This window comes from Moesziomyces antarcticus (genome assembly GCF_000747765.1).
Source record: "Moesziomyces antarcticus DNA, scaffold: scaffold_v10015, strain JCM 10317, whole genome shotgun sequence".
Lineage (NCBI taxonomy): Eukaryota > Fungi > Basidiomycota > Ustilaginomycetes > Ustilaginales > Ustilaginaceae > Moesziomyces > Moesziomyces antarcticus.
The window spans coordinates 425,805-449,212 of record NW_014638995.1 but is presented as its reverse complement, the minus strand read 5'-3'; the positions used below and the strand labels follow the sequence as shown (position 1 = coordinate 449,212).

General features: G+C 59.9%; 10 protein-coding genes across 10 annotated transcripts; 6 read left to right on the top strand and 4 right to left on the bottom strand.

The window, feature by feature from the left end:
• Window positions 1-143: 143 nt before the first annotated feature.
• PAN0_015d5189 (capsule-associated protein CAP1) lies at window positions 144-2,165 on the top strand (the record flags this gene model as incomplete). The annotated part of the gene is made up of 1 exon (XM_014799498.1): window positions 144-2,165. One exon carries the CDS (start codon window positions 144-146, stop codon window positions 2,163-2,165), a length of 2,022 nt encoding a protein of 673 aa, XP_014654984.1.
• A 253-nt stretch (window positions 2,166-2,418) lies between these two features.
• PAN0_015c5188 (capsule-associated protein CAP1) lies at window positions 2,419-4,347 on the bottom strand (the record flags this gene model as incomplete). Its single annotated transcript, XM_014799497.1, has 1 exon — window positions 2,419-4,347. One exon carries the CDS (start codon window positions 4,345-4,347, stop codon window positions 2,419-2,421), a length of 1,929 nt encoding a protein of 642 aa, XP_014654983.1.
• A 1,429-nt stretch (window positions 4,348-5,776) lies between these two features.
• PAN0_015d5187 (uncharacterized protein) lies at window positions 5,777-7,114 on the top strand (the record flags this gene model as incomplete). The annotated part of the gene is made up of 1 exon (XM_014799496.1): window positions 5,777-7,114. The coding sequence occupies one exon, from the start codon at window positions 5,777-5,779 to the stop codon at window positions 7,112-7,114; it is 1,338 nt and encodes a 445-aa protein (XP_014654982.1).
• A 1,444-nt stretch (window positions 7,115-8,558) lies between these two features.
• PAN0_015d5186 (nucleotide-sugar transporter) lies at window positions 8,559-10,109 on the top strand (the record flags this gene model as incomplete). The annotated part of the gene is made up of 1 exon (XM_014799495.1): window positions 8,559-10,109. One exon carries the CDS (start codon window positions 8,559-8,561, stop codon window positions 10,107-10,109), a length of 1,551 nt encoding a protein of 516 aa, XP_014654981.1.
• An 884-nt stretch (window positions 10,110-10,993) lies between these two features.
• On the top strand, window positions 10,994-12,970 carry PAN0_015d5185 (uncharacterized protein; the record flags this gene model as incomplete). Its single annotated transcript, XM_014799494.1, has 1 exon — window positions 10,994-12,970. The coding sequence occupies one exon, from the start codon at window positions 10,994-10,996 to the stop codon at window positions 12,968-12,970; it is 1,977 nt and encodes a 658-aa protein (XP_014654980.1).
• Window positions 12,971-13,059: 89 nt separating this feature from the next.
• Window positions 13,060-14,154, bottom strand: PAN0_015c5184 (uncharacterized protein; the record flags this gene model as incomplete). Its single annotated transcript, XM_014799493.1, has 1 exon — window positions 13,060-14,154. The coding sequence occupies one exon, from the start codon at window positions 14,152-14,154 to the stop codon at window positions 13,060-13,062; it is 1,095 nt and encodes a 364-aa protein (XP_014654979.1).
• A 663-nt stretch (window positions 14,155-14,817) lies between these two features.
• PAN0_015d5183 (acetyltransferase) lies at window positions 14,818-15,799 on the top strand (the record flags this gene model as incomplete). The annotated part of the gene is made up of 4 exons (XM_014799492.1): window positions 14,818-14,826; window positions 14,913-15,009; window positions 15,121-15,153; window positions 15,240-15,799. 4 exons carry the CDS (start codon window positions 14,818-14,820, stop codon window positions 15,797-15,799), a joined length of 699 nt encoding a protein of 232 aa, XP_014654978.1.
• A 325-nt stretch (window positions 15,800-16,124) lies between these two features.
• PAN0_015d5182 (nucleus protein) lies at window positions 16,125-18,179 on the top strand (the record flags this gene model as incomplete). Its single annotated transcript, XM_014799491.1, has 1 exon — window positions 16,125-18,179. One exon carries the CDS (start codon window positions 16,125-16,127, stop codon window positions 18,177-18,179), a length of 2,055 nt encoding a protein of 684 aa, XP_014654977.1.
• A 43-nt stretch (window positions 18,180-18,222) lies between these two features.
• PAN0_015c5181 (cytochrome P450) lies at window positions 18,223-20,161 on the bottom strand (the record flags this gene model as incomplete). Its single annotated transcript, XM_014799490.1, has 2 exons — window positions 18,223-19,963; window positions 20,040-20,161. The coding sequence occupies 2 exons, from the start codon at window positions 20,159-20,161 to the stop codon at window positions 18,223-18,225; spliced, it is 1,863 nt and encodes a 620-aa protein (XP_014654976.1).
• Window positions 20,162-20,450: 289 nt separating this feature from the next.
• On the bottom strand, window positions 20,451-22,839 carry PAN0_015c5180 (uncharacterized protein; the record flags this gene model as incomplete). The annotated part of the gene is made up of 2 exons (XM_014799489.1): window positions 20,451-22,491; window positions 22,661-22,839. 2 exons carry the CDS (start codon window positions 22,837-22,839, stop codon window positions 20,451-20,453), a joined length of 2,220 nt encoding a protein of 739 aa, XP_014654975.1.
• Window positions 22,840-23,408: the final 569 nt, after the last annotated feature.

Sequence of the window (23,408 nt, the reverse complement as noted above, 5' to 3'; positions counted from 1 at the left end):
GCATCGCACTTCCTGCTACTTAAGTCTCTGATCGACTTGGGGCTGCCTTGCTTCCGTACCACTCGCTTGCTTTCGTTCTCGGTCCTCTCCACCACCACAGCCCTGTGCTCTTTCCTCTGCTATTGATAGAGGTAGCAGCCAAGATGGAGAAAAACAGCCGCATCACATACGACCACGAGAAGGGCTCGCCCGAGCCCGGTTCCTCCTCCTCGTCCACTTCCAACTACCCTCCGTCGCCGGGCTACGTGGCGGACGAGTACCCGGCATGGGCTCGCCCCGCAGGGTCGGGCACGTCGCTCCGTCAGCGTGTCTTTGACCTGTTCGACAACTCGGTACTGGGCAACAAGTCGCGAGGCTATGCTCCGCTCGCGGGCTCTGGGCAGGGCCTGCCGCACCTCAACTCCAGCCACGGCTCAGGAATCCAAGATCTCTTGCGCAATTCGAGCCACAAACGACTCCTCAAGATCATCTTGCTTGTCTTGTGTCTCGGAGTGCCTCTGGCCCTTTTCGCCAGCACGCCGGTCTCCAACAGGATCACCTCGGTCGTATCCAAGGAGGGCCAAACCACAACTGCTGCCTCTGCTTCGAGTCAGCCACAAGGCATCGAAGACTACCTTTTGAAGGACAGTCTCAAGGACGCACAGTGTGCTGGCGTCCTCGAAGGCGGCGCAGATGCGATCATGTGCCACATCAACCTGGCCAAACGCAAGTACGAGCTGCTCATGTCGCGCCAGTCCAAGACGTACGAACAGGCCGTGGCACGCTACGTCCAGCAAAACAAGAGGCAGCCACCTCCTGGCTTCGACGACTGGTTCAAGTTCGCCCAAGAGAACAACGCCGTCATCATTGACGAGTACGACCAGCTCGAGAATGACCTGCTGCCCCTGCGCAAGTTCTCGGGCTACGTCCTGCGTCGAAGGATGGAGAACGCACTCAAGACCAACACCTCCTTTGTGCACCGCTGGGACTTTGCCAACGGTAGTGTCACCACCACCGCTCCCAGCGGCTGGCAGAACGCCCGCGTCTTCCGCGAGATCATGACGCCCTTCCTGCCCAAGCTTCCTCCTTTCACGCTGCTCCACAACTGGGACGACTTTCCTCGCGTCTGCGGGCCCAAGCCGGGACAAGAAGACGTTCACTCGACCGAGGTGACCCGAACCTGGACGTACGGCAACCCGCATGCGATGGATGTCATTGGCTACGGCTGCCCGCGCAAGACTGTCACTGAATCCGTGATCACCAGCGACCGCCCCTCGCTGGATGTCTGCAAAGAGATCGACCTGCTCAAGACGCAACACGGCATTGGCAACCATCCTTCGCTGTGCTTCAACTCGACCATCCCCGCGCTCTCGCTCGCCAAGATCTCGGGCTTCTTGGACATCACTACGGCTTCCTGGTGTTACGGTGATCCCGGTTACCGTCTGTTTGGCGAGAACAAGGACACGGTGGCGTATGCAGACAAAAAGTCGCACCTCTACTGGAGGGGTAGCAGCACTGGCTCGGTGACGTCCAAGGAGAAGGCCTACTTTGGCCATCGCTATCGTCTGGTGATGATGGCGCATCAGCTTCAGCTCAAGGCCAAGCAGCTTGCTGCCAGGGCGGTCAAGAATGCCTCCTTCACGCTCGACGATCAGAAGCGCTACCCGCTGCCCAACATGCCCGGCACCTTTAACGAGGCCCAGCTCGGTGCGATCTCGAGGCTCAGTGCCGAGTCGTTTGACCTCGGCTTTGTGCGCATGCACAACTGCAACAACGACCCGGTCTTCTGCAAGACCTGGACCGATACCATCCCTCTCGCCAAGCCCGAGCCCTCCAAGACGGCGTTCCAGAACAAGTTCCTCATGGACCTCGACGGCAATTCCATGTCCGGTCGCTTCTACCGCTTCCTCGACAGCAACAGCCTTGTCTTCAAGCAGACCGTGTTTGCCGAGTGGCACGACGACAGGATCGTACCCTGGCTCCACTTCGTACCAGTGTCGAGGGGCATGGAAGAGCTCCCTATCTTGATCGACTTTTTCGCAAACCACCCAGAGGGCAAGAAGCTCGGCGAATTCATCGCCACCGAGTCCAGGAAGTGGTCCGAAACCACGCTCAGGAAGATCGATCTGTCCGTCTACACGTACCGACAGATGATCGAGCTCGCCAACATCATCGGCCACGATTGATTTTGTAGTCCCAGCACTGTACCATCTCTTGTTCATTGATTCATTTGCAACGTGTTTTTCATCTGGAAGTCGCACCGAGCCTGACAACGTCGTGAGTCGACCAGAACGAGATGTCTGAAGAGCCGCTTCTCAGAGGAGGGCAGCCGCTTCACTGCTTGCCAGCCCCATGATGTAAAAAAAAAAACAATCATGACGAGCAAAACAATTGAGAAGGCATTGCTAGGCGATACAAGTACACGAAACGATTGACCGATCACGAATCCTGGTGGTAGAGCTCTGCAAACTCCAGCAAGACCCTGGCGTAGTAGAGCGAGACGTCGATCTGGCGCAGCGTTGCGTCGGACCACTCCTTGGAAGCTGTGGCGATCTTGGCGGCAGTCTTGGGTCCCTGCTCATGGTGGATGAAAAAGTCGAGCAGCATTGGCAGCTCGTTGTTCTCGACGCGCAGATCGATGGGGACGTAGTGGATCCAAGGGACAAGGCGATCGTCGTGGTACTCGGACCAGATGGTCTGCTTAAACACAAGCGAGTTGGAGCTGAGCAGCTGGTAGAATCGACACGACATCGACTGGCCATCTATGTCGAGCAGATACTTGTGCAGGTAGACGTCGTTGCGTTCCTCGATACCCGTGGTCACCTGATTGGCCATCAACGAGGCCAGCGTCGGCTCGTCGGCAAGCACAAAGCGCGACCACGAAATGTTGAACGCCTCGGAACCCAGCCGCTTCACAGCCTCAGCGACGGGGCGGTCGGTGTAGTCAAAGAGCGGCAGAGTGTTGCCAGCGACATTGACAGACTTGCGCGAAGGTGCGATTGTGCGGTTCGAGCCATAGATCGCGTCCATGGGATCCACTTCCGCGCCGTTGTTGAGGCGGTTGGCTGCTTCGCGCAGCTGCTTGACGTAGCGCATCATACGATGTCGGTGACCCCTCGCCCAGGTGGTGGGAGTCTGAGCGACGCCAGTCGTCGACCCTCGCCAGTAGACGCTGTCGCGTTTCTTCTCCCAAGGAATATTGTCCGGCAGGCCGCGATACACTTCACTTCCGTAGCAGGGATTGGGAACCAGGATATCGGCAAAGTTGGAGAGCTTGGATCTCGAGAGCATGGGGACGAGCTTGGTGAACGGGTGAAAGTTGTCCGGTGCTTGCAAGAAGCCGTGGAGCTCGCTGAGCTCGGTGGTGTCTTCGCCACAGTAGTCGATGGGGGGGTCGAGATCGTTCCACGGTCGTCCAGGCGAGATGTGGTTGGACGGACACGCCTGACGCAGGATCGCGGTGGGATCCCTGTGGCTAGTATTGATGGATCGAACAGCGCCACTGCTAGAAGCCTGGCTTGGGTGGGGCACTCTGGGCTCGGCGTACCAGTTGAAAGGAACCGTGACGTCTGGGATCAGGTGCTGGACGGGAGTAAGGATCTCCATGAGCGTCTGTGCCGAGAGCGGTCCAAAGTCGGGACCGAATGCGACGGCGTTGCCGTTGACGACGCCCACCTGTCCGAGTTCGTAGCCGGGAAGTCGAGTTTTAGCGTCGAGGATACGACGTTTGAGCTTATTGCCGCGCATACCCGCCTGCCTGAACGGGCTGAGGTCGACCTCGATCTGGTCGTAGTCGTCGATGACGGTGGCGTTGTGCTTGAGCGCGAATTCGACCCACTTCTCATAGCCGCGCGGCGGAGAACGAAGGTAGCGACGCCTATATGCCTGGACGGCTTGCTCCGGCGTCTTGGACTGCCGAGCACGCAGATCCGAAGCGAGCTTGGCTGCATGATTCACCTTGCACGCGATGGGGTGAATGCCCGCCTGCGCGCAAGCAGCATTGACGTCTTCCATGGATACGATCGTCGTCTCGAAGACCGAGGAGATCGATGGCAGATAGCTGATCTGCGGTACGTCGTCGTAGGTGCTGCTAGCCTTTGCGAACAGCAGGACGAAAGCGAAGAACGCCAGACCACCTGCCACGCTCCAGCCAAGTTTGTTGCTCTTGACATGGTCCCAGAATACGGTCGTGTCGTCGATGCATCCGCGTTGCTTAGAACTCGACGGGCCCCGAGGATGCACATCGTCCTGAGGAGCTTGATGCCCGGTGTTGGAGGCGAAGACGTTGGCGCGCAGTCGAGGCGACGACTTGCCGACCAGCACGTCTGCCTTCGCCCGGCTATCTGAGAGCGACGAGCTGGATACCATCTTTGGCTATCGAATGAGCGGAGGTTGCTTCCGATCGAGGAGGAGGATGAAGGGATGGAGACGAGGACGACGAACAACGATGCAGCTGAGAATCGAAGCGATGGTCCATGTGGAGTTTCGTGGCCCGAGAGGCTGCCCAGCCTTGGCAGCGGTCAAGCTGCTCGACCCTGAATGCTACACTTTGATCCCAGCGGAATGGTAGAGAAGCGTACAGCCCGAGCAGCTCTGGGCAAAGGAAGGAGCCGGTGAATGCACTGTCGCCTTGCTCAAAGCTTGGTCCGAGCCTCGGCGCCGTGTATGCGGGCCCGCAAATTGAGAATCGCCTCCACTGCTGCTGTCCTTTGATGAAATGCTGTTGCAGCTGAGCTGTCGGTGGAAAAATTGGCCTGCGGACAGCGAAACTGCCAATTAATTGAAAAGAAGAAAAAAAAGAGGGCCGTTGGATTGTGGCGGAGATGAGCGGCAGCACAGCGCGTTGTCAAGGTGAGTGATTCCTTTCGACTTTTCTTTTTCCATTTCAATTTCGTTTATGTTTTTTTTGGTGGGTCGCGGTGGCATGGCGCGGCGCGGGAAGTGTTGCATTTTTGTGGCTGCCATGCATGCTCGAAAAGGGTCCTTCCAAAATTGACCTTTTGGGCACTTCGAGGCGAGTGGATTTTTCAGGCCTGGCTCGGACTCACATGCGTTGGAAAAGCCAACTCCGAGCCACATGTCGATGTCGATCAGGATGCGGTACCTGCATTCATGCGTTTGCGGTCTGGCACTGCTGTTGGCCGGACTATCTGTTCATTGGCGTTGGCCGCGGGACGTGAGACCGAGTCGACCTCCGACTATATCTGCCGGCACAGCGTACAGTAAAGCGACTCCGACGCAATTTCCCTGGGCAGCTTCCAAGACCTCGCTCCCACAGCCCCCTGAAGGATCTTCGCATGTTTCAGTGCTCGAGCCACGAGGGCTGCGTCGCCTGCCCCTTGGTGCTGGAGACCGAGCCATTGTTCATGCGTCTCGCTATCTCGTGCCGTGCAAGCACGATTTGCTAACGCTCTTCGCATGCAACGGTGGATTCCAGCCTCGGCTTCGGCACGTCGGCCAGTTTTGCCGGCAGAGTTCCACGGCCAGCTTTGTACTCTGTATGTGGCAGTCAACACCCGCCCACGCCAAGTTTTCCGGACACGCATGCAGCTAGGTCGAGAAGCGAAGCGCTGAAATATTTCAAAAGATTCGCCATCGTCGTTGCAGCCTCATCCTCCGACCGTTCCTTTACATCTCTTACCTGCTCATCTCTGCCTCAACTCTGACCCACCAACACCATCTGTACCTCGTTCTTACTTGCTAAAAGCGAGCAAGGACGACGATCGCAAAGAGACGATCGATACCGTAGCATACATACACCGCAACCGCGCTCCATAGCATTTCGCTTCAAGCAACCATGTCGAAAGCTCTGGGTAGCATCCACACACACAGCTCGGACGAGGAGGCGCAGAGGCCAGCCCTCTCGGCGCCGCCTTCCTACCGATCCTCTCGCGAAGGAAGCCCGGTTCACGATGCTACCACAGAGACATCAAACATGCTTCCGCTGCCTGCGGGAGCTTCTGGCGCGGCTGACCTGTCCTCGCGGGGCGCAAGCAAGAAGCTCAAGAAGATCGGATTCGTTCCCGGCTGGGAAGGCCTGCGAGGCATCGCTGTTGCTCTGGTCATGGTCTCGCACGTCGTAGAGAAGAAGGAGATGCTTGGCACCCTGGGTGTTGGCGTCTTCTTTGTGCTTTCGGGCTTCCTCATCACGGGCGTGCTCATGTCGCAGATCGAAAAGAGCGAGCAAAGGTACCGAGAGTCGTCTGCGACTTCGGAGACCAAGCCGTTGCTGGGTCGATTTGCATTCCTTCCACGATTCTACATGGACCGATTCGTGCGACTCACGCCCGCTTTGGCGCTCATGGTGGGCATCGTCTACAAGATCGGTATCCACAACGGCATTCCTGCGGCTGTCCTGCGTTCCGATGCGCTGGCAGCGTTCTTCTACGTGCACAACATCTATCCGATCATGCCGCAAGAGCCCCGACTCATGTACCCGGGCATGTACCTCAACACATGGTCGCTGGCGGTGGAGGAGCAGTTCTACATCTTCTGGTCGCTCGTCATCTCCTTTGTGGTGCCGCTCTCGTTCCGCAGCCGAGCGGTCGTCATGGGCCTGCTGGTCTTTGTTGGATTCTACATCCGCTACTACAGCGGTTGGAACTTCCTGGGCGACAAGATGTATGGCATTGACTACCGATACGCCTACTCTGCCAACGCGTGGAAGATGTTCATCGGCTGCTCGGCTCGTCTGCTTCCCATCCCGGAGCAGCTGACGCGCAAATGGGTGGGCATGGTCAGCACGATCTTCTTCTTCTTCCTCACCTACATGTGGGGCTACGGTCTAACCGCCTTTGACTTCCGCACCTCGGGCGTGTGGCTCGAGCTCTTTACGGCGCTGACGGTGCTGCTGGTGGTGCTGGGAAGCATCAACGGCAACCCGATCCTCGAGTCGCAGCTCTTCCGCTTCCCCGGTCGTATCTCGTACTCTTGGTACCTCTGGCAGTTCCCGCTGCAGGCTCTGCATGGCTGGCCCATCGGAAACTGGGGCCCGACCGGTCTGGCATTCATGGTGTCCACTTTCACCACGTTCATGATCGAGGAGCCCATTAGGAACAGGTACCATGCGTGGAAGAACCACAAGGCCGAAGCCAGCGTGGATGCGGAGAAGATCCACGCCCGACGCGAAGACTAAGCCCGTCGATCCGTTCAGAAGCAAGCCCCCGATTCGTGCCACAATCTCTTATCCCGTCGTTCAGTCTGTAGATGCAACCGTCGAACATTGTCCCGTGATCCGTTGGTGCTGGCTGTGAAAGTCTCGATTGTTCTGTATGCGGAGCAGCGATCGGTACCAGCAATCCGGTCGAACGGCCGACGGAACGGGATCATTGTCTGGTCGCGTTGGACGTGAGGGGTAATCTATCGCTTATCGAAGGAGCAGAGGAGGCATAAACAGCACTGCATATACTCATGGCAGGGCCTAAGTGCTCGACAGTCACCTGCCCTTTGCGTCGCGTGAGGAGACAGCATGGCATGGAGGCAGCAGCTCGTTGAATGCGCGCAGAGTTCGCCGAGCGCGGAAGGCATGCAATTTCAAATTTAAGTCCTTTTCTCGCCTCAAAAAAGGAGAGGAAAAAGAGAAAGACAGAAAAAGGTGGATTTGGACCCGTTTTCGAGAGCGGGGCCTCGGAGAAGAACATCCGCACCGCATGAAGCCAGCGCATCAAAAGATGGCATCGCAAAGCAGAGTCATGCAAGCAAGACACCGATACTGTAGCTGATTATGGCTCGGGTGACAATTTGGCAGACTGGCGCTGACCGTAGGCTTACAGGCTTGCAGGCTTGCAAGCAAAAGTTTGCAGAGCGTCGGTGTCACTGAAGGAAGATGCGGGTCCGAGGCGGAGGCGCTGTCGGGGAGGCGCTCCGAGGCTGCGATGGCTGGACGCGGAGCGGAGTTGGACAGCTCGCATGCAGCTAAATTCATGCATTGCATTGACGCGCATGTTGACGGTGTGTGGCAAGCCATCATGTCCGAGCCACCACACGCCACTCTGTCCACTCGCTCTCTTGGGTTCGTGCCCTCTCATCGGTCTCAGGCAGTCTGCAAGTGCCACAAGAGACGTCGGGGATGACTGCGTGGGCCTCGCATGCTGGCGTCTGCAGGGCCGAGCACTCGCCGTGTGTGCAGCAGCGCTTTGGTCACTGTAGCACATCAACGCTCGCTGCCATGCTGATGTTGTTGGTCCGTGTTACCATTTTGACCTGTCCTTGCTTGTGCATGCTGCAGGAGCTCTGCGTTGTCCGACGTTAGCCTCGCGCATCCTCCCTCAAACTCTTAGCTCCGTTCCTGCCCATCCTCACAATCACGCTCGTCTCATCCTGCGGGTGCCAAGCTTTTTAGCACGGTTCCGAGGATCTGCGCTCAGGAACGGATCCAAGGGTTTCATCGCCAGCAGCTCGGTTGTGGTCTATGGTCTACGTCCACAACCGCCAAGCCGCCTCCTCGTGGTCGTTGAAGCTCTGACGCGCGCTCGCTGAAACCTTGACAACACTGCGCATCTGCGCATGGCTCCTGCTCGACCTCGCATCAAGCCTTGGCAACGGCGATCAAAACGTCAGAGCGGAGTGCATGAGGCCCAATGCAGCGGCCCCTTCACAGGAAAGTCGAAGCAGGCGGCGCGATGGCGCCACAACCGGGTTCCTCGGCGGTGGCTGTCGATGTAGCCTGTCGATCATTGGATATGCCGCGCCACCGAAGATCTTATAAGCACAAGGACTTGATCCTATCTCTGACGGATGACGCTTCCTCGAAACCGATAGACAGCCACCGCTCCAAGCTGCTTTCGGTACCGCGCTCACGGAAAGACCACGCCATCTCTTCCTCCTGGATCGACATCAAGATGGGCCGGCTAACAGAGACATCATCAGCAGACTCGATGCTAGAGCAGCGAGCTTCGACAGGCGCCATCGGCCAGTCGGGCATCAACACACCATCTCAGCAGAGCACACATACGCTTCGCAAATGGCTCAGTCTCTCGACACTTGTCCTCTTCACGACTGCCACTAGCATCGTCTCGCAACGATCAAGAAGCGTCGGGCCAGACAAGCAGTACTCGATTGCAACGTCTGTCTTCCTGTCTGAGCTTCTCAAGTTCCTTTTGGGCTTCGCACTCGCCACGGTCGCGAGAGATCCGTCTCCAACATCAGACACTGCTCGACTACCCCTCTTCTCAGCGGACGACCCGGAGGGATCAGAGAAGCTTGCTCGCGAGGCGCAAAGCTCACGGCTCGCAGCCGCGCCACCGAGTCTGTGGGCCAAGGCGCGAAGGGCATGGAACGAGGTCTACTGCGCTTCGACATGGATGATGGGTGTTCCGGCGCTCATCTACGTGTGCCAAAACATGCTTCAGCTCGCTGCCAACTCGCATCTGAGCCCGGTGGCGTACCAGGGACTGTCGCAGCTCAAACTCATCACGGCGGCGCTCATCAGCGTGTTTGTGTTTGGCAGGCCGCTGTCGAAGCGTCAATGGACGTGCCTGCCCGTACTGCTGCTGGGTGTGGTCTTTCTCACGCAAAAGAAGGCGCCATCACACGAGGAGGTGGCCGAGGCAGCAAGCTTGCTGCGGGAAGTGCCGACGGACTCGCCGTTTGGGCGAAAGGTGGGGAGCAGCAGCACTTCGCTTTCGACGAATCTGATGGCGCAGGCAGCCTCGATGCTGCTCGAGGACGCGAGTGCGCAGCTGGCGATCGGAACGGCGTGCGTGGTGCTGGCGTGCGTGTGCGGCAGCTTTGCGGGCGTGTACATCGAGACGAAGCTCAAGTCGAGCATGTCGGTGGCTCTGTCGGTGCGCAATGCGCAGCTGGCTTCGTTCGCGCTCGTCACGGCAGGAGTGGCGGTGGTGCTCGAGATGATGCAGAAGGGCGAATGGGCGCCGCTGCGCAACTTTTCCACACTCGCTTGGATCACGGTGCTTCTGCGCGGAGGCAGTGGCTACGTGGTGTCGGCAACGCTGCGGTATGCCGACACCATCATGAAGGGATTCGCTACGAGCATGGCCATCATCACGACGATCGCGTTGGAGAGCCTGCTGAGCTCGCGACTGCCAACGCTGGCCCAGCTGACGGGCGGCGCACTGGTGATGGCGAGCACGTACAACTATGTGCGCCTCAGCGCCACCGCCAAGGAGTGATCGGCTGCAACACCAAAGTCGACTTCATCCTGCCGCTCAGAAAGTGTGAATTTTGAATTCGAGTGTGAAGGCCGAGTGGATGTGAGTGTGTGTTGTGGGTGCGCGCGCCTTGATGAGGCGATGTGGCGAAATGTGGAGGATCCGAATCGTGGATCACTGCCGCGGCTCACTTCAGGCACCCACGTCTCCGAGCGGCCACAAGGCGAGCCTCATGCCAGCTCGGCGAGCGGATGGCCGGAGTGGCAATTCGGAGGTGACCCACTCGGAAGCGTACCGATGGATCTCTTTTTCAAAATCACACCCTCGCCGCTCCTCTTGGCGTGTCACACGTCGCCCCTCGGCGCGTCTCCGAGACTGCGATGTGTTGGTCTCTTTTTTTTTGTTCTCACTCTCGTTCCTGTCTTTTTTTCCGTGTGACTCTTCAGGGCTGCGCTGCACCACTGCGCAGGGCTGCAGGGCTGAAGGCTTGCATATCTGCATCATGCATGCACGCGCGCGTACAGTTTCATTTCACGCCACGAGGAGAGCCGCGACGTTTTTTGCAACGCGACCGAGCGGGACTTCAGTCACTTGGCGAGCCAAGCCGCATCGCATCGCATCCCGCATGGGCATCCCAGACGGCGGCACCATCCCATGGCAAGCAAGGATGATCCGCTGCGCATGGCTTGGCCGAAGATTGCGCTCTGGCGGACTCGGAGCACGATGTCTTGGCATTCGAGGGTCCCCATTGTTTGCAGATCCTGACCCCGGAGAGACTTTGAAGCTTTTGGAAGTGGAGCAGGCTGGGCCAAGACGCCGAGTCCCGCGCCAACGATCCATGTCGCGCTCGTCGTTTGTGCCTACTCGACCCACCACCATGTGTTGATGCATGATCACCGCCAGTCATGACGCAGCGCGCTACCAGCTCGATACGGTCTCTGCGTCAGCTTCGCACTCGCACTGTGCTGTTGGCCGGCGCGGTCGTCGTGGCGCTGGTCTACTTTACGAGTGCATACTACCATCTCAATGTCGTAGCCGAACACGCAGACTGGATCCCAACAACACCTGGACAGGCATCGAGCCAAGCTGCCGATGAAGCAGACGTCCAGCGACGCTCGGCATGCTGGGAGCAGTGGTTCAGCAAGGGCACCGTGTGCGTCAGACCTCCCAAGCAGTGGACGGAACAAGCCAAGCTCGATCTCGTCTGGACGTGGAGCAACTCGAGCCTTACTCCTCAAGCTCACGATCGGATCGATCCCGCCAGGGCCAGCTCGTCGCATTCCCACGCCGAGGCATCGGATTTCCTGCGCTACTCGTTCCGGTCGGCGCAACAGCACATGCACCACGGCTTTGGCCGCGTCACGCTGCTCACGCCGGACCTCCCGAAAGACAAGCTCGCCACACCGGCTCTCGAAGCATGCACACGATCGTATTCAGATGCTCAGGGCGTGTCGCGGAATGGCCAGCGTCCGTGCTGGCTCGCTACCGAGGATCGAGTGTTTGAGGCGCCGCAACTGCTTCACAATCGCCAGGTCGGCTGTTCTCCCGGCAGCCTCGCAACTTCATGCTCGGGGCACTGGATCGATCAAGACGAGCCGTACTCATCTGCACTTCTTGCCGCACAGGCACCGGGACTGAGCGACGTGCGTCTGCTCGTCGCGCCGCACCACGTCTTTGCTCGTCCCGTCTCGGCTTCCGACTTTTGGTCTCCGCTGTACGGCGCCACGTACCGCTTCGATCCTGAAGTGCCGAGCGCTGGTGCGTCGCCTACGGCCGGAGAAGAGGCGTTGCAAAAGCCAAACGCACTGCTCGACGCTCGATTCGGAGCGCGTCCGCGAAGGAAGCTCCGCGACCTTCCCGTACCAGTCTCGGCCTCGATTCTGGCCGAGATGCGTCACATTTGGCCCGACGTCTTGCGACTGACTCCAGAGGCCAAATCTACAACGTTTGACTTTGGCTTTTTGGCTGCGCATTACGTTCTGGAGAGGCACCGCGAAGCTCTGCTATGGTCATTCATGGTGGCCAAGCACGACCGCGATGCCGACGGCGTGTTTTCGGCAGCAGAGGCAGAAGCATTGCTCAAGGATCTCAATATCGACGCCCATAGAGCATACGCTGCTCCGCAGGTCGAGGTGCCGCGACGAGGGACCAGATCCGCGGCGACAGTTGCATCGAATCTGCGCCGGGCCCAGATGCCGGAGCGTCTGGGCAAGGAGAGTATGATGTCGTCCATGGACGGGCTCGCGTTCCTCATCCCTCGTTCATCTGATGCGCAAGAGGGCGCTGCAGCCGAGGAAGCGCAGCCGCCCGTGTGCAGGCTGGAGCGGGAGTGTGTCAAGCCGCTGCTCGACGCCGTGACTGGGTCGGATCGGCCGAGGGTGAGCGAGGTGCTGCGTCGGGTGGCGTTCCAGGCGCCCATGTGCGGCGACTGCATGCTCACGCACCTCGTGGGCCAGTCGGGCGAGCAGGGCCTGTCTGCGTTCCTACCGGCAGCCGAGCTGGAGATGCCGGTGATCGAGGTGCTGCCATTGACAGCGCGCTTTGAGCAGGCCGACCACTCGCTCGCCGGCTCGGGGCTCGCACGCACGACGCGGCTGCATGGGGTGACGCAGCTCCTGGCGCGGTACGCGCACACGGTGGTGCAGCAGCAATCGTTCGTCACACCCGCCATGTCGACGCTCTCGCAGACAAGGCTGGGTCTGATCACGCTCGAAGTGCTGGAGTCGTCGTCGCTGTTCTCGTTCAAACAGCAGCTGAATGCATCCGAGCCGCTCGAGCTGGCGACACAGACAGAGTGGGACTGGACGGCGTATGTGCGTGCATGGCTCTCGCTCCGCTTCCCCTTTGCAATGCGCTTCGAATCGCGCACCCACGAGCTGTAGTTTCGTATCGCACCCAGAGGTCTTTTCCGCGGATAGTACGATGTTTCTGTTCAAACGATGCTGTGCGTGCAAGGGGGGGTATAGACTGATTACAGAGTTTGCAATGAGGGAAGGGGGAGGTGTGTGGGAAGGGTGTGTTTGGAGTAGGGTGGGAGGGGGTCGATTGTGGAGCTGCGTACTGCGTGTGGATGGGCGAGGGTGACGGGCCAGGAGCATACAAACTTGTGCGGGGTGTGCTTGAAGTTGATGGACATCTGCATGCGATGCGAGACATTGATCACGGCTGTGCTGCCGACGAGTGTCGAGGGTTGAGCGTCTGTTGGGATGCTGAACTGGGCTTCCAAGACGTTATCCTGCGCACTGCCGCCCTTTTCAGAAGTGACCTCGTTCTGGGTGGGTGGTTGTTGTGTATGCAGCTTCGAGGCGAGGGTAGGTTTGGTCTGCGTGTATGTAGATGATCTTGACCTTTTGCAGATTTGGGTCTGTTGGACGAGCTCCATCTGTACATCTTCGATACTGTCTCTTGCTTGTTGATTCGGGAGTGTGAGGCATAGCTGTGTGGGTTCGCCGATCTTGCAGGGGGAGGGAGGGACCGAGATGCATGTTGAGCCGAGCCCGTCGATCGAGACGTACTTGACATGCGAAAAGTCAAACGCCTCTTCGGGAGCAGCCTGAGCCACAGTCACCTCCCTCTCGGCTGTAAGCGTCTTCGCCAATCCAAACCGGCCCTTTGTTGGGGTGATCTTGGCGGTGGCACGAACTTTGTATCTCAGGCGAGCGTCTTGGAGTTGAACGCTGGGAGGCAGGTTGCGAGGACATGCAATGTGGGCTACAAAGTCGTACGTATGTCCAGGCTGCAGTGTGCAGGGTTGTCGAAGGGTGTTGGAGGTGAGTTCGATGGGAAAGCTCTGCTCGAATCCACCGTTGTTGTACATGAGCGACTCGCTGGCTACCAACTTGGCACACAGCGATGCCAAGCCATAGGATCCCGATGCCAATGATGGGACTTTGAGTTGGATATACGTTGCTAGCGTGTAGTGGGAAGATGAAGAGGCTGATGGCGTGGAGGAGGATGAAGCGACGTAAGCGGGAGGCGTGTCGAAAGCATCGCTACTGTCTGCAGCACCATACAGTGGGCTGGGAAGCACAAAGACGTCGCTCGGTAGTCTCACGCTAAGCTCCATTGTGAGTGGTGAGAGGGTGCTTTGTAAAGAGCGGAGCACACCAACGCAGGCATGGTCTTATATGAGATGTGGGGCTAGCACGGGACACACTGAGTCTTCTAGAAGCACAAGGCGAATGTGCTATTCCACAGGCTGTTTGCAGAGGAGTAAGCGGCATGCTGGCGGCAACGAGGACGCGGGGAGCGGGAAGCAATCGCGCTTAGGCGTCGCGGCGGCTCAGCGGATTTGACGTCTGACAGCGCGAAAGAAGCGGTCTTCCCCATCGTCCTTTTTTTTTCCGACCGCGCTGAGGAGGCGCGAGATTTCTCCGATTTTGCCGCGCGCGATTTGGAGGAGCAGTTGCATGAAAGCCGGGCCAGGAACAACTCCCACCTTGGCCGCCTTGCGCTCGTGAGCTCCGATCAAGCGAGCAGAACCCGTCTCCGCCTTTCACGCAAGCGCATACATCGTCAGCCATACGACGACGATGTCCAGACCCCTCCATGCGCTTTGATCATGGCGCAAGGAAGGGGCTCGTGCATTCAGGTGGTCAGTGCACCATTTCTAGGCACGGATATTCGCCCCCGCTCACAAAGTCGAGAAGTGTATGAGCAGTGTGGTGTGTTCGCCCCGTGAGGATGACTCGAGCTTGAAGGCGAGTGACAACAGAGTGTCATGTCGAAGATGGCCGACGTGGGTGGAATTCGAGATGAAGGTGAGGGATGCAGGGTGCAGTTTCGCCTTTTCCCCGACGAGTTTTCCGATATTTCCGATGGCAGCAGACGGCGACATTGGCTTTCCTCCGTTTCCTCCAGTTTCTCCACTTCCTCCAGTTCCTCTACAAGTTCCTCCAGTTCCTCGACAAGTTCCTCCAGGGTCCGAATCTGCTCCGACTCAGACCAGCATCGAGACCATCTTTAATCTGCAATTAAGGGCGCCATGCTCGACGTCATCGACCTTCCCTTCGAATCATATTCTACCATATAGATCCGGATCACAAATCCAACGACGCCATGACAGGTAAGCAGGTTCCTTTCGAGCACTTGGGCTTGAGCCGACGCTGACCCGACTTTTTGACTCGCTTTTGTCTGGTTGTCTGCGTCTAGTCGAGCTGGGACCAACTGCTGCTGAGCCGCTGAGCTTTTCGGTGCGTCTGGGCGAAGAGAAGGATGCGGGCGAGATCGCGGCGCTGGGCGCCAAGGTGTTTTACGAGTCGTTCGCCTGGTCGATGCCGGCACAGGACATGCGCGACTACCTCGACACGTCCTACTCGGCGTCGGCCATCCAGCTCGAGCTGAGCGACACGGCGACGTACCGCTTCTGGGTGGCGCGCGACGACTCCACCAACAAGCTGCTGGGTTTCGTCCAGCTCAATCGGTGCTCGGACGAGCCGTGTCTGACCGTCAAGCCGCCCGAGTCGATCGAGCTGCAGCGCATCTACACCGACACTGCTGCACACAGCCGCGGGGTAGGATCGACACTCATGGCCAAGGCGTTGGAGTATGTGGCAGAACAGGGGTATAAGGCGATATGGCTCGGCGTGTGGGAGGAGAATCCAAAGGCGCAGAAGTTTTACAAGCGCAATGGGTTCAATAAGGTCGGCACGCATGACTTTGTCATGGGGAGTTGCGTCCAGACGGATTGGATCCTCGAACGCATTCTGTAGTCAACACCATCATCCAGCCCTTGTAGATGTAGAGACAACATAGACTGTAGAATAGCATATATAATCTTCCTAGTTAGATCGGGTGACTCGAAGCGTGAGGAGGGAGGGGGGGGGGGGGGGGGGGGGGGGGGGGGGGGGAAATGGTCAGGGTCCAGTGCGCTTAGATTTCGCCCTCGCCTCGGACAATGGAGATTTCATGAAGCCGCTCTCCCCCGCATTTCGTTGCTTCTTCTCCTCCACAACACGCTTGCGTCGCACCATCGGCGCTGGCAACACGGATGAGGTGGATTGCGTGAAGGCCGCACGTACCCGCCTACACGGAGCCATGGTTCGCAACCGCCCCCGCTCTGGCTCGTCGGCCGCTGCACCTGCACAAAGCCTAGAGGGACTCGAGCAGGAGGCGCTGGAGCTGCTGGGCCAGCGCAAGCGGCGCCAACGCGTGCGCTATAGCTGCACCGAGTGCCATCGACGCAAACACAAGTGCGATCGCGAAACGCCGTGCTCCAAATGCATCGAGCGCGGGGTGGCCGACGCATGCACACCGCACGACGGCAGCGCCCAGGACGCCTACGACCGTGTGCGACAGCTCGAAACCGTGCTCTCGCGGCTCGTCCACGCAACGCGCAGCACGGGTGGATCGGCTCGACCTCGTGCGGGGTCGAGTGCGTTGGGTACACCGGACGCATCGCAGGCGGGCACACCGCGCCAAAAGAGCAATCCCGGCGTGACGACGGCTGCGTCGCTTCCGTTCCGCGCACAGGTCGGGTCGGAGCTCATCGAGTTCTCGTCGTCCAACCACGGCTATCCGCCTTCGGCGCACTATGAGCGGCTTGTGCGCGAGGGCAGCATCGAGAAGGATGCCATCCGAATGCTGGCTTCCGACCTGCCTTCGCTCGACGATACCAATGCGCTCCTCGACGTCTTCTTTCGCGATATCAATCCGCTCATGTTTCCCTTTGACGAGATGTGGTTCCGCGAGGCAGTCCATTCGGCCGCGGACATTATCTGGGGCGACCCGAGTACGACGTATGGTCAGGACGGCCCCAATCATTTGTCGGTGATTGCGCTGCTGTACGGTGTGCTTGCGCTGACGTATTTGGCGCAGCCGCTGCAGATGGGGAGCGAGGCACGCGGGGCGGAAAGGGCGGCAAGGATGGGTTGGAGGTGTCGCGAGGTGCATGCGCTCGCGCAGAGTATACAGTGCCACGATGCGTTTGTCGTGCTGAGCTTCGTGCTGCTCGCGAGGTATTTGATCCTGCAGAGACAGGCGCGCGAGAGCTGGTTGGTGCTGGGTCATGCAGTGCGCCAAGCGCAGGTGCTGGGGTTGCACCGTATGGGAAAGGCGGAGCAGGAGGAGGGGAGAGAGGCGGGCATGCGAAGGGTGATCTGGATGCACCTGTTCTTCGAAGACCGCTTTTCGAGCTTGATCGTGGGGCAGGCGCCGCTGATCAACGAGGCGTTTTGCAATACTCAGCCACCCCTGTCCAGGATGGTGGATGCGGAGAGGGAGCAGTTGGATCTGGCCCAGGTGGTGCGGATGCGGCACGAGCTGAGTCGCATTGTGGGGGATGCGCTGGAGCTGTTTTTGTCGGACGAGCGCCAGATGTGCTACGACGCAGTGCTGCGGCTCGACCACCAACTGCAGCTGTTTCGAGACGCGCTTCCGAGTCCGTACCGCACAGACTCGCGCATCGAGATTGTCGATGGTGGGCAGAGACATGTGGCGCTGCACAGATTCGTGCTGCACATCAGCCTGTACTATGTGGTGATCTCGGTGCATCTGCCGTACTTGCGGCATGGCGGCGGGGATGCAGCGTTCGAGCGCTCGAGAAAGGTGGCGATGGAGGCGGCGGTTGGCGACCATGCTGCGCGTGTGCGTCTGCGGCGCGAACTCGACTGGCCCAAACATATGGCAAGGGACAGTTTTGTAGGTGGCAGGTTCTTCTACTTTCATGCGACCTCGACGCTGGGGATTTGCCTGCTGTCCGAGCCGGACGAGCGCAAGGTAAGGGAGATGATGCCGCTGCTGGACGAGTTTTTGCAGTTTGCAAGGGAGCATCAGAGACAGACGGGCGTGGATCCGGACCGGTGCATTCGGCAGGAGATTAGTATTGTCAGTCTGATTCGCTCCCGCGTCCTGCGCAGAGCCGAGAGCCGTAAAGACCTCGCAAGGCCGCACGGCGGTGACGAGGCAGTGGCTGCCCCGAGTGTAGCAACGGTTGGTCTGGCGCAGGAACAGCACGAGGCGCTGCAGACGCCAGCGGGAATGGTCGAGCTGGGCCAGCCGTCTGCAGGCGCCGACGTGTACGACTGGTGGTCCTGGCTCGTCTCGAGTCTCAGCCCATCCGACCTTCCATCTCTCGCCGACCATGCAGGCTAGACAGTAACATTGATCTTCTTCATTCGTGTGCGCGGGAGAGAGTTTAGGCTACCGAGGTGCGCACATTGATGGTGACGGGCAGCTTATGAATCCTTCTAGTGACAAAAGCATCCACCAATCCCGCCTCGAACTTCTCTGCGTCGTACGCTTCGGTGGGGACAAAGTCAAATCGACGCACGAGGTTGGCAATCACCAGCCTGAGTTCCATGTACGCCAGCACCTTGCCTACGCACGAAGTCTTGCCGTACGAAAACGGCATAAACGCGGCCTTGTTGAACCTTTGCTCCTTTTCGGGATGCAGCCAACGGTCGGGACGGAACTTGAGCGGGTCGGGAGCAAAATTCCTCTCGTCTCGTTGGATGGACCAGATGGGGAGTGTGACGATGGTGTTGGCGGGGATGACCGTGGGTGTGCCGTTGACATCCACCACGTTAGCCTGCTTACTCTCGCGCTGCAAACCCGCCTGCACGGGAGGGTAGATGCGAAGGGCTTCGTTGATCACGGCGTTGAGGAGCGGGCAGGTCTTGTCGTCGAGTCGGTTGAAATCGGTGAGCAGGCTGGGGTCGTCACCGAAGACGTCGAGCAGCTCCTGGCGGAGTCGCGCGAGGATGGCGGGGTTTTCCATGAGGAAGAATGTGGCGATGCCCATGGTGGTTGACGAGGTGTCGCTGCCCGCGACGACGATGAGTCGTGCATCGGCGGTGGCTTCTTTATCCATCCGGTCGGTGCTTCCTTTGGTTTCGACCTCGTGCAGCAAGTGGCTCATGATGTCCGGTACTGCTTCGTTGCGCGCCTTGCGCTCTTTGACAATACCTGCCATGTACTTGTCGAACTCGGCAATGGGGTTCGGCATCGCCCCAAGAATATCGATCAAGTAGGGGACGTTGCCGACGAGCTGGACGAACTGCATAAAGTCTTCCAACGCCTGGATCATCGGGCTCAACTGGCCTTTTTGAAGCAGGCCAAAGTCGCCGCCAAAACCGGCCTGGGACATGACGTCGAACGAGTAGAAGCTGCAGTAGTCGTCGATATTCACCCTCTCCCCCCGCTGGGCTCTTGCTTCGAGCTGGTTGACCATGAGGTCCATGTTGTCGACCAGGATGGTTTCGTAGCCTTTGAGCGCTTTGGCGCTAAATGCGGCGTCCCAGATCTTGCGGCGGGCCGAGTGGTTGGATTCGATCACTGCGCTGTGCAGGTTTCGGGGGATGTGGGGGCTTCGAGATCCGGCCGTGCTGACGTACCAAGGTCCGCGCCAGAAGCTACTCTTGGCACCCATAATCGCAGTTACGGCCGTCGTGGCGTTGATCGATAGCTCTCGCGGTCCAGTTCGGACCACATCGCCGTACCTCTTGTGGGCATCGTCGATGACCCGTGGTCGCATGCCAGCAACGTCCGTAGGGATGAAAGTGATCTTTGAGAGACTCCATGAGGTCGGGCCAGGGAACCGACTGAGACGGTGGAAGAACAGTCGGTATACGCCGATGCTAAGCGTTGTAAAGAGGGTGAAGACGGCTAGATCGACGAGGGATGCTTTGACAGCAGGGAGAAGAGGGGTGGTGGAGTGGCGGAGAGAGGTGTCGGCGGTGACGAGGACCGAGGAGAGTAGGAAGAGTTGGATGGGCCATAGCTCGAGGTGTCGAAACACAAGGTGGTGGGAGATGATCGAGGCGAGCGCGAGGAAGACGATGCGGTGCTGCTCAAACGCCGCCATGGCAGTCTGAACCGTGTGCGTGTCCATCATTGCGCACCAGTATCGAGGCGATGAAGGGGGGACGGGGGGAGGACTGTGGAGAAGCGCGTTTATATGCCCCGTGCCCGGCGTTCGGGTGGGGACGTTCGGAAGGCTTGTGCCGAACCTACGCTTCGACGCTCGAGCCATTGCTCTTCACACCGTGCAGCAAAGCATTGCATGTGTCGCCGCTCCCATGCGCTGTTGAAGCATGCGGGGAAAACCCAACAGCATGCCACAGAGCGGTACGCATTTTTGTGGGGTAAAAGAATAAAGTGCGGGGTTAGCAGGTGTTGCACCGTGCGCACAATAATTATCCGCCCTCCCCCAACCCGCGGCCCCAAAGCGCGGACCCACTATCGCCGCATCCCCACTCCTCACTCCTCCCACGCCATTGCACACCTTCGTTCGCGCTTAAATTTGACGCAAATTGAGGCCTCAAAAATCCCACACACACCTCGGCGTGCACAAAAACTAACGTATTTACCACCGATTAAACACAAAGGCGAGGCGAAAGAGGGAGAGGGAGGCGGCGGCGGCGGTCACTGGTCGGTGTCCATGGGTCGTTCGTCGCCACCCTCGGCGGCGAGTTCGGGTGCAATCACGCTGGTGTCGACGGGCGCGGGGGCCGAGACGGGAGTCGGGGCGGGTTCCACCACGCCGCTTGCGGGTGCGGACACGGGCGCGGGCGCCGGCGGGGGTGGGAGCGATGCACTCACCGCCTCAGTCTGCTGGGCATCGGCCTCGAGATCGGGCGCAATGACGCTGTTGGCGAGCGCCGAGGGCACACGCGGCGGCTTGGAGGGCGTATTCCACGCCGAACGCTCGCCCTTGAGCGGCGTGCCGTTGAGCGAGGCGCTCGACGCCGACGGGGTGAGACCAGCAGCTGCTGCGGCCTCTGCGCTCTTTGTGGAGGCGCGCAGCTCCTCGAGACTGACGAGCGCGAGCTGGGGCGGTGGCTGCGACGGCGACGCCTCCTCGCCGCCTTCCTGCTGCATGCGCTTGCGCACGAGCTTGGCATAGTGCAGCCCGCACGCGTTGCACAGCGTCCGGGCCCCATCGGGACCCCGACGCCACTCGGGCGTCTCGCTCGTACCGCACGCCTGGCACGAGCCGGGTGCGGGTGCACGACTGCGCTTCTTGTACTGCGGACCCTTGACATCGTCGAAGCCGGGCGAGGGGAACGACGTGGGCAGCGAGCCATCCGGAAACACCCTCAGGCCCGAGTTGGGCGTGAAGGGCGCCATGGGCAGTCCTGGGGTGGAGGGCGAGCCGGCGGAGCGGTTGCCGTCCCAGTCCGAGGAGCGCTGTCGCTTGCGCGCCGAGTCGAGCTTGGATTCGGCGGGGCGCTTGTTGTCGTCGGCATCGAGCTGGCGGAGCGCCACCTCGGGCTGGGCGAGGAGCATGGAGAGCGACGAGGTGAGCTTGAGCGCCTTCTGGATGACGGTGCGCACCTTTTGGGGCGTGGGCACGTTGACCTGGTTCACGTGCGCCACGCAAAAGTTGGCGATGGCGCTCGAGACCGAGTAGATGTCGCGCAGTTCGGACTCGACGTTGCGCGGCAGACCCGAGGCGGTCTCTTGCGGCTCTTCGACGGTGGGCTTGGCGTCGCCTTCGTGTGCATCTGCGGCGGGAGCAGCGGCAGGAGGAGCGGTGGGGTCGTCGGCAGGCTGAGCGGCCGCTTCGTTGGACTGCTCGGCGGTGGCGGCGGCGGGTGCGGCAGCGTCGGTGTTGTCAGGAGCAGCAGCGGGAGCAGCGGCCGTGGCATCGGGTGCGGGCTGGTCGGTGGTACCGTTGGGGGCAGCAGCGCCAGCAGAGGCAGCGGCAGCAGCGGCGGCAGCGTCTGCACTGGCGGCTTCGGTGGCGGCGGTGGCTAGTTGCGTGATGGTTTGGGCTGCGCTCGACGCGTCGGCGGCGGCAGCGGCGGCAGCAGCATCAGCCACGGCAGCCGCGTCTGCTTCCGAGATTTGGTGGTGCGGGGGATGGATGTCTGCCGATGCAGATTCCTGGTCCTTCCTGGGGAGCATGGTGGCGCCAAAGGGGGAGGCGGTGGAGTCGGATTCTTGTGGTGCGGCGGCAGGCGCGGCGACGGACTGCGGTACGGGCGCAGCAGCGTCGCTCGACATGATAGCGGGTGGGGATGGACGCGGTCGACGCGTGGATGCAGGCAAGCTTTGGGAGGAGGAGGAGGAGGAGCGCGTGATCGAAGGGGGATCGGGATGGTGGATGGATGGATGGCAGCAGGCAGAAGCGGATGGCGAGGGAGAGAGAGAGAGGGAGGAGGAGGAGGAGGAGGGGAGCGAGAAGGAAAGAGCAGCGGTCCGCGCCCGACGCGAAGCGCACCCCACCGAGAGAGCGCCACGCTGAGGCTGCCCGATCGAGGCGAGTTGCGCTCGACGATAGCGTGATTCACAGGCGGAGTGCGCGGGCCAACAGCGCACCCGGAGCAGCAGGAAGGCCAAAACGCGAGCGAGCGCATCGCATCCGATCGGAGCCAATCGCGGTGGGAATCGCGCCCAAATCGCGCCCAAATCGACCAAATCGAGATCGCCCATCGCCGAATTGGGAGGGTTTGAAATCGAACTTTGGTGCCGCGGCGGGCAGAGTGCATCGGCGGTGGGAGAGTGGCATGTGGCTGAGCTGCATCTGTGAAAATTCGCCTGCGATTTCCGATTCGCAACCTCCGAGACGCGCTCTCACGCTCCTGCATGCCAGACCCTCTGCCAAAACGCGGTGCCGATCGGGTGCGGACCGAGCCCAGCGCAGCGCAGCGCAGCGAGGCGTGAGAAGAAAACTCTGTGATTCATCGGCGATGCACTGGACCCGTGGATTTAGGGTCTCGGGCCAGCCGACGCCTTGCTCCCAGGCGGCGTTTTCTCCCGATTTGGACTCGGGCGGGTCTTGCGCTCGGAGGCGCGCCGATGGGATCATGGATCATGGATCACGGATCATGGATCGCACGGGCCGCGCACAGCGGCGTCCCTCCGACCGAAAGTAAGGTTAAGCTTTGACGCGACTCACGACTCTCTCCCTTTTGGGCCCCCTGACCAGCGCGCCGAAAAGCACGAAACGGCAGGGCTGTGCTGTGTTGTTGCTTTGCTGTTCGCAGTGTGCATCCGCCTCGGATCGCCGCCGCTTGGACCGTCAACGCCCAGCTGCAGCGCACAATGCCGCCTCCGTCACCGTCACAATACTGTATTGCAATGCCGCCTCGGATGTGCCGTGCGGACGACGAGAATGCGCAGAAAAGCCGTCTTTTTCGATACAAAAGAACCCTATTTTTTTGAGAGAGGGTGGTGCAGTGCTGCGCTGTGAAATTGGAGTGCGTGCCGGTGCAGTTGGGCGGTCGGGCGGTGCCAGCCTGTCAACGCGACTCGCAGCTGCCAACGACGCTCCTCCTCCTCCTCCTCCTTATCCCACAACTACATCGTCGCGTCTCGTCCCTGCTTCATCATCATCATCACCAGCACCACTCACGAATCGTCACGACTCTACCACAG